Source organism: Anopheles gambiae, chromosome 3, assembly GCF_943734735.2.
Source record: "Anopheles gambiae chromosome 3, idAnoGambNW_F1_1, whole genome shotgun sequence".
NCBI classification, from domain to species: domain Eukaryota; kingdom Metazoa; phylum Arthropoda; class Insecta; order Diptera; family Culicidae; genus Anopheles; species Anopheles gambiae.
In genome coordinates this window covers 89,118,634-89,132,229 of record NC_064602.1, presented here as the reverse complement: position 1 = coordinate 89,132,229, position 13,596 = coordinate 89,118,634, and the positions used below count along the sequence as shown (strand labels likewise).

The 13,596-nt window shown below is 47.2% G+C and overlaps 1 protein-coding gene across 3 annotated transcripts; it reads right to left on the bottom strand.

Annotated features, from left to right (window-relative positions):
• Positions 1-1,903: 1,903 nt before the first annotated feature.
• LOC1280929 (LIM domain kinase 1) lies at positions 1,904-13,343 on the bottom strand. 3 transcript variants are annotated; one of them, XM_061656301.1, is made up of 9 exons: positions 12,889-13,333; positions 10,879-10,978; positions 8,505-8,619; positions 8,271-8,401; positions 7,930-8,178; positions 7,682-7,774; positions 7,108-7,514; positions 5,337-6,336; positions 1,904-5,270 (listed from the first exon to the last, which is right to left on the bottom strand). In XM_061656301.1, the coding sequence occupies exons 1-9, from the start codon at positions 12,908-12,910 to the stop codon at positions 2,807-2,809; spliced, it is 4,581 nt and encodes a 1,526-aa protein (XP_061512285.1). In that variant the 5' UTR covers positions 12,911-13,333; the 3' UTR covers positions 1,904-2,806. The 3 variants fall into 3 exon arrangements, with proteins under 3 accessions (XP_061512285.1, XP_061512286.1, XP_061512287.1); XM_061656302.1 differs by lacking the exon at positions 7,682-7,774 and having other exon boundaries at positions 12,889-13,343; XM_061656303.1 differs by lacking the exons at positions 10,879-10,978; positions 12,889-13,333 and adding an exon at positions 8,697-8,716.
• Between the last annotated feature and the right edge of the window lie 253 nt (positions 13,344-13,596).

Here is a 13,596-nt window from a genome sequence, read left to right as displayed (position 1 = left end):
ACAATTTTCCCTTGTTTTTCCTTCCGTCACGTGCATGTTTTTCGTGTTGTTTGCACGGGAAATTTGTGGGGAAAAAAATTGGGAACAATAAATTTATACATTTTACAACATCCTGCTGGGCGGGTGGGTGGGTTTGGTTGAAGCACGGTAGCCTTCCAATTACATGTCACAAACAGTAAAGGATCAATTGTAAGGATATTGAATGAAGAGAAAAGAGCAGGAAAAAACGAGGAAAAACTGGCTGCATTTACTGTTGTGGCCAAACATTTTCATAAATTTTGGTTATTTTTTACGCTTTTTCTTTTGCATGAATGCATTGCATTGTTGCAGGAGCTTTTCCCGCCTCGTGCAGTATTGTATTGCACTAACTCATGTTAAAGGGTTTTTTTATTTGCACGATTTTTTTCATCTATTTCCAGCCAAGAAGATTTCATCTGTAATGGTTTCGATTTTGTTGTAGATTTAATTTTTGCGCATTTATAATCGAAAAACGCAAAACATGACATTGTTCTAATTCGCTTGCGCTTTTGCTTTGCTTCCCGTAAGCTGTGACTAGAGGTTGCGTGTAAGTAAAAATGTGTGTGTTTTTATAATATTTGTCGTGAAATGTGTAGTATTATGACAAGTATAATTAAAAAATAATTTAAAATAACCCACATCCAACTTAATTACGGAAAGGTTTAAATAGAAACGTCTTTTTTCATCGTTTTACGCAAAATATACGTGAGCTCGTTGAGGAATGATAACAAAATTCAGTAAAAGTGTAAGACTCATCTAATAAATATTAATCGAAATCACTCATTCACACCATCGTTTGGCGCACAATACTACAAATTTTAACTAAATGTTGCGATACAATATTGCCCAAAAAAACACATATTTCCTTACACGCAACCACTCGCCACAGCTTTTACACAATGGCGCCAAGCATCTCCATGGTATCGATACACGCCAACTTAGATCCTAACCTACTCCTCTCCCCTAAGAACCTTACATACATTCACTGCCCATATACATACATTTGCATTGCTCGTTTGTTTGTTTACTTGTTTTTTAGTCCCTATCTACATTACTCTTTTACAATGTTTGCACGATTTACACTAAACGCTACTATTTCTCTTCCCTTTCTTCAATTGCGTCGTTGCAGTTCCTGTTTACGGAAATGTAGGCTTACAGTTGTCATATTGTTTTCCTTTGCACTACTTTTCAACCCCCGCTCCTGTCTAACAGCTACCTCTATACCTGACTTGTTAAAAACGTGTGGTTAAAACTAAAATGGTTAATAAAAACTTAAGGTAATAATTGTTGTACGTAGCGCTCAATACGCGTCTACACATTTTTCTTCCCTTACTAGCGCATATACGTTGCCCTCCCACGGGACCACACTACCTTACTAACCTAACCTTACACTACCTACTTCCGCTCCATCGCTACCGACTCTTACACACACATGTCTTTTGTTGCAGTATCTGTTTTCTCTATCGGCATTTTTTTCTGTTTCCATGGCTTAAATGGTAGCCACCGTCCCCGTGGAACCATCTTAATGTGTAAACGTAAGCTAAACGGAAATAAAACGGGGGGCGGGGGGAGAGTGGTGTGCGCTCGCTCTCTAGCACCACCGCGCTTACAATTATTACATTCTCCACAATATCACAGTCCGGTTAGTAACTTCAGCTTGTCTATTTAACGACGGGAGAGAGGGGAAGGGGGGGGGGAGAAGGGGGGAGGGGGTTCTTGTATGGTTTGCCGTAGAGCGACACAAAACAATACCATCTAGCGCGTAAAATGATCATCAAAGACAAAATCAAACGATGTAAAATGATTGATTTAGACAGAAAGAGAGCGAGATCGTGGGCAAGAAGAAGAGATGATCTGTCAAATAAAACACTAAAAATAATTGGTGTAAAATTCGAGCTTAATCTTTTAAAACTAGTATTAAACCCGGGGGGAGGGAGAGCGCAATTTGAATATCAGTGTATGCAAGCAAAAACACAAATGGCATTTTCGTGGAATATTCAAAAGCTAAACCTAAGCTCGGCTAAACCTAACCAACTATACACACCGAAAGCTGCTACTTGTACAGCTACCGTCGTCTTTTTTGTTTTGTTTTGTTGCCATACGTCACAGTCACGTTTGAATTCTTACGAATAAACAAAACAAACCAAAAAGTGCCACACACTAATCTAGGTGAGGCCGGTCAGGTGAAGCGAAAACAGGAGCATTCTTCGCTTACCGCTCAACACAGTACAGAGAGATTATTTGCACCTATGATGCCGTGCGTGAGTCTGAGCAAGAGGAGTGAGACTTTGGAGGAGTGTTTTCTTTAAAAGTGTTTTAAGGTAATAATAGTAACCGTGTGCGAGACGAGTTTGAATTAACGGGTGTTGGGTGGAAACGTTTGAAACGGGTGCACTTAAGTAAGAAGGTGTGTGTGTGTGTGGGACCTTCGAGAACTCGAAGTTTTAACGGGATAGTACCTCCTTTTCGGAGAGGTACGGTAAAGTGTGTTGCACACCACGCACCATGTGGCTTAGCGGCGAGCGAGCACCAAAAATGGCTTTGCGCAATATGGCCTTGGTGCTCAATATTGCCAAACATCTTCTAGTCTTATCTTTACCTAACGAGAGCACATTCGAGCCTGGCTTTTTTCCCTAAGATCGTTAGCTGAGCAGTTAGCAGCAGTTCTGTAATGGTGTACTATATAAGTGTGTCTTTAAACGACAATAAACTTTCTCTCCCTAAAAAAAGGTACTATTTGCAAATTGTGAGCAACCACCAGCCACCAGCCAATAATCGATCGACGCGGTTACTTCGGCACCTTAACCAGCGGTGCGACCGGTGGCAGCACCTTGCGCTCTCTGGCATAGCCGCCCGCAACACTACCAAGCAGCGGGCCTGCTGCACCACCGGCCGGTGTCAGCAGTACCTTCCGTGCCATCCCCGGCACCGGTTTTGCCGTGCCCGAGGGCATGGAAAGCAATGGCGACCCGTTCGCTTTCCCTTTGCCAGTCGATCGGTCCTGCGATAAAGCGGCGTTTGCTTTGCGCGCCTCCAGCAAACGAGCGTTAAGCCGACGGATGCTGCCGGGCGAAAGGATGCCAGTGCTGCGGCTACTGTTGCTGGTGCTTGCTTGCAAAGAACGACCCGCTGTACTGGGGACTGGAGGAGAAGGAGACCCGGTGCGTGAATTGCTGCCACTACTGCCAACCGTTGGTGAAAGGGTTGAGGTGTACTTTTCCTTGCCAGCGGAGTTCGAGCGCATCTCGTTGTAGTACACCGTCATACGCTCCGCCGGTCGGTACGTGCGGCCTCCCTTTGTCGTCAATCGTGCCAGCGTTGCAGCACTAACGCCACCACCGCAGCTGATCGGCGGCTTGCCAGCGGACGGTACCATCGCATCAACACACACCGCACTATCGCCAATGACCGATCGGTTCGTTCCACTGGACGCTCCTTTTCCAGCACAACTAGCTGTGATGGTGCGCTTGCCTGCCGATTGCCGTACCGCCCCATTATTGCCCTTCTCCGTCGCTTCATTTGGTTTAGATTTGTACGAATGCACCATACTGTGGTTATTGTTGTGCACCACTACCGCAGCGGTTGCTGTTGGCTTGGAGCGATCGGCCAACGGGAACGTCTGGCCACCGAATCCGGTCTGTGGTTCCGGATCAGAGGTGGGCGATATTTTCTGCTTGGTCGAAAACACCGACCGCTCTGAAGAGGTCGTCCGGACGTGGTGTTGCCCCTTGCCGGATGCTTTCGATCCCGGCGACACTCCGGCACGATGCGCACCCAGCAGATCGTGGGAGCGTTTCGTGCTGGTTGGACTCGCGACCGGCGACTGGGCTGTTTCGCCCACCCGGAACAGCTTCCGCGTGTATTGGACGGCTTTTTGAGCACTGGAGGAAAGGGATTTTTCCTCCTTTTTAGCATCCTTTCCAGCAACCGCCACCGCCGCCGCCCCACTGTTCCTTTCCGGAATTGGAATCGCGGCCAGCGGAGAGGTAGCTTTCACTGCCGGGCCGATCGATTTCGGTTCGTCGGGCAACGCGTTCACCAGCGCCGCGTCCGACCCTTGGGCAATGTTTTCCTTCTCGACACACTTTCGACGCTCCCCAGGCGGGTACATATCTTTCGCCCGCTCGACCGACATCATTTCGACGACTAGATTAGTGTCCTTCTTTGGAGTCGCCTTCGGCACCGTTGGGTCCGTTGCTTCCTGCTGCTCCACCCGGTTACCGTTTACCTCGAGATAGTTCAGGCTCGTATCGCAGCTCGAATCGAAATCGGAACAGTTCTCCAGATCGCGCACATTGTTCAGCGTCAGATGCCCGTTTTGTACGTGTATTACGAAACCCTTCTCGCCGTAGCGCTTCGTCTTCTGCGGCCCGTCCGGCTGGGAGCTTTCACCGCCAATTGCAAACCGTGCAACAGCACGCGGCACCTCACCCTGCTGTTTGGCACGCTCCAGGCTATCTTTCACCGAAGCGAGCACCTGATCCGTCGACGGACGCACACACTCCGACGCACGCACATCGGCAGCCGCACCAGCAGCAGCAGCGTCGTTTGCGATCATTTCATTAGTCATAATTAAGCTGATCGGTTCCGAGGCACTACCATCGTCGGCGGCATTGGCCACGGCATCGCCCATCAGTCGATCCGTTGCACCAAGCCGGGCCGCAGCGACCAGCAGACTGGAATCGAGCGATTTGCGCTGATTCTCCCGGCTGAGCATCATCCGTTGGCGCCGCTTTGCCCGCAGGCTGTCCCGTATGCGATCCCCGTTGGCGGAAAAATCTTTCCCCAGATGGGGGGACTTTGGTATATCGTTAAAATCTACCACGACGAATCCGGGCCCTGCTTGGGCGGTCGGTTCGATCCGCTCCTCCACCGGCCGAGGTGTGCTGCTGTTGGTAGGTGTAAGAAGGTCACTATCTACCGGCACATCGCACACAACACCGTCCACCAGGTCGAAGCTGGTCGGTTGTACCGATGCCGTGTCGTTTAGCTTGTGCTGCCGCTCCAGGGTGCTGCCGGTGTCTTCCTGCCCTTCGCAAATGCGCTTGCGGCTTAGCGATGGTTTCAGCCCGTACCCGGACAACGGTGGCGGAGTGGTCAACCCGTCCGGTGTCGTGCACAGGCTCGATTCCGTGCTTCGCAGCCCCTTAAAGTTGTCGATTTCGTCGATGATGCGTATCGGAATGGGACGCTGCAGGGCCACGACGGTGGCCATCGTTTCCAGCCAACCCTGCAGCACGTGGAATGGAGGTCTGAGTGAGAGAAAAGGTGGCATTTTAATTCATTTTACCCCTAAAAAAAGCCTCAAACACTCTTACCGTTTGTCAGGATTCAGGTCACAGCACAGGAAGGCAATCTTGTAGAACGGTTCCGGACACTGGCCGCAAAACTTCTCCCGAAACACCTTCTCGTTCAGGCCGAAGTCGGGCAGGCGGGGCAGATAGTCCGGATCGGCCTGCACCCGGCCAATGATCTCGCACAGCATGATGCCGAACGAGAAGATGTCCACCTTTTCGTCGTACTTGTTGCCGCGCATCATTTCCGGCGCCATCCAGTACGGATTGCCGACCACCGTGTACCGCTGCCGGCGGGGTCTGCCCCGGCGCCCGATCGTCCCATTATTGCCGCTGCTCGCTGCTGCTGCCGCTGCTGCTGCTGCTGGCTGCGGTGGTGTGGCGGTACACTTTTCATACGCCGTCGTACTGATCAGCGGCTGCTTAATGATGCGCGCAAGCCCAAAGTCCGCCACTATCACCGTACCGTTCTCGCGCACCAAACAGTTGAGCGAGTTCAAATCCCGATGGATGATGTTCATCGAGTGCAGGTAGCTCATGCCGCTGGAAATATCGCGCGCGAAAGAGATCCGTTGCGCCCAGCTCAGCGGTAGGCCGGAATCGTGTATCAGCTCCTTCAGTGATCCGCCCGGGATAAACTCCGTCACCAGGTGAAGCTTTTTGTCCTTGTACAGCACACCGATAAAGCGGAGCACGTTGTGGTGCGACAGCGACCGCAGCACGGCAACCTCTTTGAGGAAGTTTTTCTGCGCCTCCTCGTCGACGCGGTACAGTTCCTTCAGCACCATTACCTCTTGCGTTACGCGATGCGTCACTTTGAACACCTGGCCGAAGAAACCCTTCCCGAGCAGCTCACCCTGCACCAGGTCCGAGGCACGGAATATGCGGGCCGCCTTCGGCTCCACGCGGAACGACTTCGTGCGGGAAAGATCGTAAAACTCCCCACCAGTGGCCATCGTACGATGTTCGTCCAGCAGCCGCGACATGCTTGAGCTGCGTTCCTTCTCCTTCAAACTGTTGGTAGCTGTAGGGGGGGACGTGGGAAAGTAACATTAATATCTCACACTTTGAAGGAGTAGGCTCCACACTAGTGTTGGGTTTCATGAATCTTTCGTTGAGATTCATTCATATGGAACCTCGGCGATGAGTGTTTCGAATCTCGAGGGATTCATGATTCATTTGATATTCACGAATCCTTGTAGATTCATGAATTTCATGAAGGATTCATGAATCTCTAAGATTCATGAATCTCTATGATTCATGAATCTCCAAGATTCATGGATCTCCAAGATTAATGAATCTTCAAGGATTCAAGAATCTCCAAGATTCATGAATCTCCAGGGAGATTCGTGAATCTTTGGAGATCTATCAATCTTTTGAGATTCACGAATCTTTGCGATTCATAAATCCTTGTAGGTTCATGAATCTTTGAGTCTTATGAATCTTTGAGATTCATGAATCCTGGGAGATTCACGCATCCTTGGAGATTCATGAATCTTCGAGATGATTGAATCCTTAGAGATTCATGAATCCTGGGAGATTCCCGGGAAAAACTTTCCTTGGAGATTCATGAATCTTCGAGATTTATAAATCCTTGGAAAGTCATGAATCTTTGAGATTCACGAATCTTTGAGATTCATTAATCCTGGGAGATTCATGAACCTTCGAGATTCATGAATACTGGGAGATTCATGAATATTTGAGATTCATGAATCCTTGGATATTCATGAATCCTGGAAGAATTTCATGAATCTGAATCAGATGTACCCAACACTACCCCACACCCTTACATTACCCGTATTGCAATTGACATCCTTGAGACGCTTTTGCAGCTTCCGGGACGATCCGCTCATGTAGCCTTCATCCTTCTTGCGGAAAATTCGCTCCAACTTGCTCGGCGAAAGGCTCCGCGTGCACTCCTCCTCACCCTCATTCTGATTGTTATTCAGCACATCCGTACAGTTCGTTTCGGTGCCGGCATACGAAGCGGACAGTATGCCCTTGCAACCGGGCAGCCCGCCGGCCGTCGCCAGCGCCACTACATCCGGATCGTGCTCGACCGTAAGCTGCAGGGCTTTGCCGGCCGAAGCTTCGATGAGATTTTGCAAACTTTCCAGCGGTACATCGCGCACGGGTGTACCGTTCACTTCCAGCACCTTGTCGCCGACCCGCAGGGCCATCAGATCTGAGTTGAGCGTTACTCTGTGCGGAAAGCAAGACAAATGTTAGCAAATAATTGATTTATGCACGTGCACTTTGGGATGAATTAAGGGTATTGTGTTAGAAAAAGCATAAACCACAATTCCGCACACTTCCGTCCGGCTTAAGCCACTTTAACTCGGGTGGTAATGATGGGAAGCAACATTTACCTAAAGTGAAGCAAACCACAGCACGAATCCAGCGCAGTGTTAATGCACGAAAAGATGTACTTTCCCATCTGTCCGTACGCCGCGCAGAACAAGCTTTTGGGATGTGGTTTTTGGAGTGGCGTGATCCGCAAAAATGATCCGAAAGGTAAGGCAGCGTAGCACAGAATGGTTATTCAGTAAAGGTTAGTAAAAGACTGACGAGCGAGAGAACAAAACACAATCTTCGTCACCGCAAAATCGACACTTACTCCGATATGCGAACGCTTTTGCATCCGTTGGCAACACCCTTCACGCCGGACGGTTTATCATCCGTTGCCAGACGGATACGATCCGATCGATTGCCACTCCACGGTATCTCGACCAGCCGGATGGAATGTGGAATTCTTTGCCGTTCCTGCTTCGTCGGCGACACTATTGCACCGTTCCGACCGGCAGCTTCCGATGCGGTCTGTTGTTGCTGCTGGTGCTGCTGTTGCTGCTGCTTGTAGCACCCTCCGCTGAAAAAAACAGATAACGCACGCGTATTCGATTACTGATGATTCGATCCTTTGGTGGTGCGATTGCGTTTTTAGCCCCTGTCAGCACATACCAGTACAGCTTGGAGCGTTCCAGCAGTGCGTACGATTCCCTGTCGCCGATGAACACTTTGCACGATTCACACCGAAAGCATTCCGGATGGAACTTGTGATCGCCGGCAAACATCGCCGGTCCGGAGATAAACTGTGCAAAGGAGAAGATAACCAAGGGGGTTATTTGACACCGATTAGGCTGCAATCACCTTCCCCTACCCCAAGCGACGATCGCTTGCAACCCTTGCCATTACCTGCGAGCACTGCTGGCAGCAGTCACCGAACTTGGACCAATGGTCATCCCGGCAGAACAGCAGTCCATCCTTCTCAAAGTACCAGCTCGACAGTCGTGCATCGCAAACCGAACATCTGTAAAGGGAAACGAAAGCACACACACACAAACAGCGTTTAGAAACAAATGCAAATGGTAAATTTAATTAGCATACTATAAACGAATTAAAACCACCCACTGTTCCTCCCACCTCCCCCCGCATCGTCAACTGCGTCTTGGGGTGCGCATGGCGAGACTTTTCACCCACCAACAACCCATCCATCCATCCGCATGAACAGGGAGGCGCGCAAGGACTACTTGATTACCGGGTTTTGACTGCGCGCACGTGGTAACAAACGGGGACAACACACGCGGTTTCCTTTTATTTTTGCGCCTTCACTACTTCCTATGCAACGCTTGGGGGGGGCGGAACCAACACAAGCATAGCGCTAGCCCTCGCAAGGTAACAATAATAATACTTGCGTTGCAGGGAAGACGGAGCTAAATGGACACAGCAAATATTAAAATAGGGCATTGAAAGCATTGTACCGATGTGGTATAAACTTTCATTTAAATCTTTGCAATGCATCTTATTTGATTTGACATGCTCTTTGTTTCAAATAAACGGTTGTTAAGGAATCATTTTACGCTAATGACATGATAGTGTCCTCCGCGTGAGATGAAAAAAACATAACTACTTCAGGTAACGTTTCGTAAGCCTGTACAGAAGGGAATGACCGCTTAGATCATAACTCCAAATAGAAGAAAATAATAGAATTGGCATTGAATTCATAAATCACATGATTCCATGATCACATTTATCCATATTTTCCAAACTGCACGTTTTGACTTTGATTTGTTCTTGGAACATTTTCCATGTAAATTAGAGATTGATTTAATATTTGATTTTTAACATAATAAATAACAAAAAATATCTAGGTCCATGTCCTTGAGTAGCTAGTTAACAATAATTGGTCGTTTGATTGAAATAGAGCGAGTGGTTGAAAGTAACTAGCTAAAATAACTAGACACCAGTAACTGTCAATAGTATTTAGTAACAAATATTTGGTCGTTTAAGTGAAGCACTATGAATTAACAGAGTAAATGTAACTGCTAGTGTTAAATATTAAATAAATATTAATGGTCAATTCGATGGCACATTGGTGTTCTCCTTCAATCCCAATAGAGGACACTATCGAAGTGGAGTCTATCTGTTGATAACGATCGGTCTGAGCAGTCCCGATAGCACGAATATTCCCGATCGTGCCAAAAGTTACGATCTTTAGCCATTCTTTAACTGATCCCCGAACCAAGCGACTGAATTTAAAGCTACAATAAAATAACATTTCTTAAAGAAACGCTTGTGTATCTCACATTTAATGTACATTCAAGTGAAAGAAAGAATTATGTTCATAACGTTTCAACAGCTATGAATTAACTATTTCCCTGTAACAAGTTACGAGTAACTAGTTAAATGTTACTCCTTACTAGTTATGTTACTGGTCATCCGAATTAAATGAATTCAAAGGGTAAACAAAACCAGTACCAAAAACCAGTTATGAGTAATCAGTAGAGTAGATAACAGAACACACATTCGACGCATTTCAACGCTGGTTTAAAAAAAATGCTCCAGGCTAAGATTGATTACGCATTCCTTTTAATTAATGTAATTTTATATAAATGCGGTTTAAAATTGAATTAATGTTTGCATATTGTTCTGTTAGCCATCAAAATGTATTGTAAATCTTACATTTCATATAAACTACTACATTCTGGAGCCTTTGTATTGTAATTTTGTAAAAAAAGCTTTTAGTCGTTTTTCTGTAATTTGATTTTCGAATTTCGATTCATATCAGGGTTGGTCAGTACAGGGTAATTGGTACAGGGTACAGGGGTTGGTAATTTACAGGGATTTTCAGGGGATTTCATTGTTGTGAGACAAAGTGTGACTTTTTCTTACCGGAAAAGAACATTATATGAAGGGAATTATACTCTCTAGTACCCTTATTGGTCAGATTCATTCCAAATTCCTATTGGATTTGGAAAATGTGCTATAGAGTCCAATTTCCATCACATAAAGTTCATTTCTCGTAGGAAAGAGTCAATAAAGTGTCCCACAACCATGAGAACCCCAGGAAAAACTCCGTGAGACAGTGAAAAGTGAAACTCTTGCCATTAAGTATAATTTAATTATATGTTCCAAAAAGTTATAAATCTCTTATAGTGACCATATTGCTCCGACTTCCCATAAACAGCCAAACTAACGGCGAGCGGCTAACTCTCCTCCCCCCTCTAATCGCTGTAAACCATGGAAAAAGGGGAAGCAGGTGTACAGCGACGGTGTGCGAATAACCTACCTAAAGCATTCCGCGTGCCACAGCTGACCGACGGCGGCCACATGCTGTTCCGGTTCTATCGCGTTGTAGCAGCTAGCACATGCAGCTGTGCCTGATTTCCCTACAAAAAAAAAGAAAGATTTTTTTTTTGTTATGTTAATCCTTTTATCAAAATTGTTATCTTTTCGTTCGTTGGGTGGAGTTGGTGCAACGGCGACTGCAATCGGATGTTGTTAGTTGACGGGTTTGCAAATTGGCAACAGCGAAACCGGTCACCGATGCCGGGGTGCCCTTCGACGTCGATGATTGCTTGATTAACCTTCTCAACTCCCCCCATCTCTCTCTTCCCCATCACTCATCCACCATTCAAACGTTGCTACGCTCTAGCATAGATACGGACAGAGGGCCAGCGAGCGTGCCTACTTAGAGCAAATTAGTTCATTAAGCTACACCCCGTCTCGCTCTAGGCTCCGTCGTTCAAAAGCACTTCTCTCTCTCTCTCTCTCTCGTTCCCTCTTGTGGCATGCGGCGCATGTTGGCGCGTTGTTTTTATTCGGACATTTGGCATGCGTTCAATTGCTTTCACTATCTGTGCTGCTTATTTCGGGAAACCGGGGAGGGGGTTTGCCCCCCCCCCCCCCCCCCCCCCTGTTTTCCACTGTGTTGGGTAGCGGCAATTATTCTTCGTTTTGGCGTGTTTTTCTTTGCTTTTCTTTCTCTATTGCGCATTGCTTCAATTCTATTTTCTAAATGCAACATTATCGATCTTAAGGCAGCAGGCACAAAAGAAAGAATGCGAGCCTGTTTCCCCTTCCACTGTTTCATCCCCCCCACCCTTTGAAATGAATGAAATGTCAAGGTCAGGTGTGTGTGCAGCAGGAGTTTGTGGGAAAACAAGCGCAACGGACGGTTATGTTTGTTTTTGCATAGCTACTCTCCGGGGCTCGTCGCGCTGTCTTTTTGCGGCATTTTTTATGTTTTCGCCCACTCTTATCAGTGTGTAACGTCGTTGGAAGGTGGGGGGGGGGGACATGGAGTTTCGCATCATTTCTCGCCCTTGTGACACATCCATCAATTCTCGCAAGCTGGACAGGAGGTAAGCGACCGTATCCGCTAGCCCCCACCATCTTATCCATCATAATATGTTACGTGGTGGTTTTCGGTACGTGAGCGAGGAACGGTTTCCGCTCGGATAAGTCACCGCGGAGTCGTCGAGCTGGGCCGAGTTGTTTGTTTTGTTGCATTTTTTTTTTTTCGTTTCATTTCGTTGGAAGCATTCCACGGATCATGCAGAATGAAGCCCGCACACACACACACAGGCAGACAGACACACAATTAGGCGATAAATAAGCATTGGCGACAGTATGCCATATATCGAAGGAGGCCAGCGTCTCGGCATGAGTCATGGTCGCCGCTGGCCCGTGTGCTAGAAGACCGCATCATATCGTAAACATAGGAGGCGACGACAAACACAACCGACGACCTTTTGGAAAACAAACACACACACACACGCACATAATCGTACACATGCTCTTATTCTTCTCATTCGTACTACACACACACTCACACTCACACATTGGCTTATGTCATACGCAACGCATTTTTTATCGTTTTGTTGTTCTCTTTTCCCCATTCTCTTCCTGTACGCACTGCTACACCAAACAAGCGTGTGCGTGTGAGTGAAAGGGAAAACAGGCTTGGAGTTGTTTGTTTTTGCTTTTCGATCCATCCATTTGGTTGGGCAAAATAATTTAAGCACTTTTTATCTTCTATTCACTGTTTACTCCATTTTTCCCCTTCGATTGCTCACTGCTGCAGTGGTAAACAGGAAGCAGCAAGAAAAACAACTCCATTCACACACCCACGCACTGTCCCCACCCACCCACACACACCGTACTGCTTGGCTTCAGGTGTGCGTTTGCCGTCGAATAGCGCAGCATAAACGCGGCCCAGCAGCATAGTTGCACCCTTAAACCATCGAACCAGCTGGCAATTACCGCCGGGCACACAGCAACCACCGAAATCACGCACCTTTTGCCCCTGTTTCGCCCATCGTTGCATTTTTTTCCTTCGCAGATCGCTGTCGCTGCTTCTCGGCGTGCTGCTACTACTGATCGCGGGTGCTGCTGCTGCTGCTGCTTCTCCCTTGCCTTTGTCACCCCACTCAACCAACCAACCAACCACCTCCCCCTTTGCGATAGGAGGAATGCTTAACACACACACGCACGCACACGCGGAGCACAAGCTTGAAGGATTTCTTGTTTTGTTTTCGCTCAGTTTCGGCTTCTACAGTTTAATCCAACGCGCAACACGCAACAAATACAGCCCCTTTGCGGATGCATTTTCCTAGTTCGCACTTTCCTATCTTGCTGCGGCAATTGGGCACATTATAAGCTGCTGCACACACACGAAACGCACTGGCAGAAGTTTTCATTTCATTTCGGTTTCTCGCACTGTTTCCTCTTTTTTTTATCTCTCTCTCCCACCCCTGTTTGGCATTCTGTTTTGACATTGAATTGGGTGGGACAGCTCTTGCCTGCGGTAATCTTGGTCGGCAGGTGCGTCAAACTTTGCTGCCAAAAGGGAAATTGAACGGCAACAAAAAAGGAACTTGGTTTGAATTGTCCGGTAAATGTTGTTGAAAGGTGCCTTAGTTATGTTATTGTCTGTTGTTGTGCCTTAGTTATGTCTAAAAAATACGACAAAATGTATTTTTTTAATTAAATCTGATTATATGAA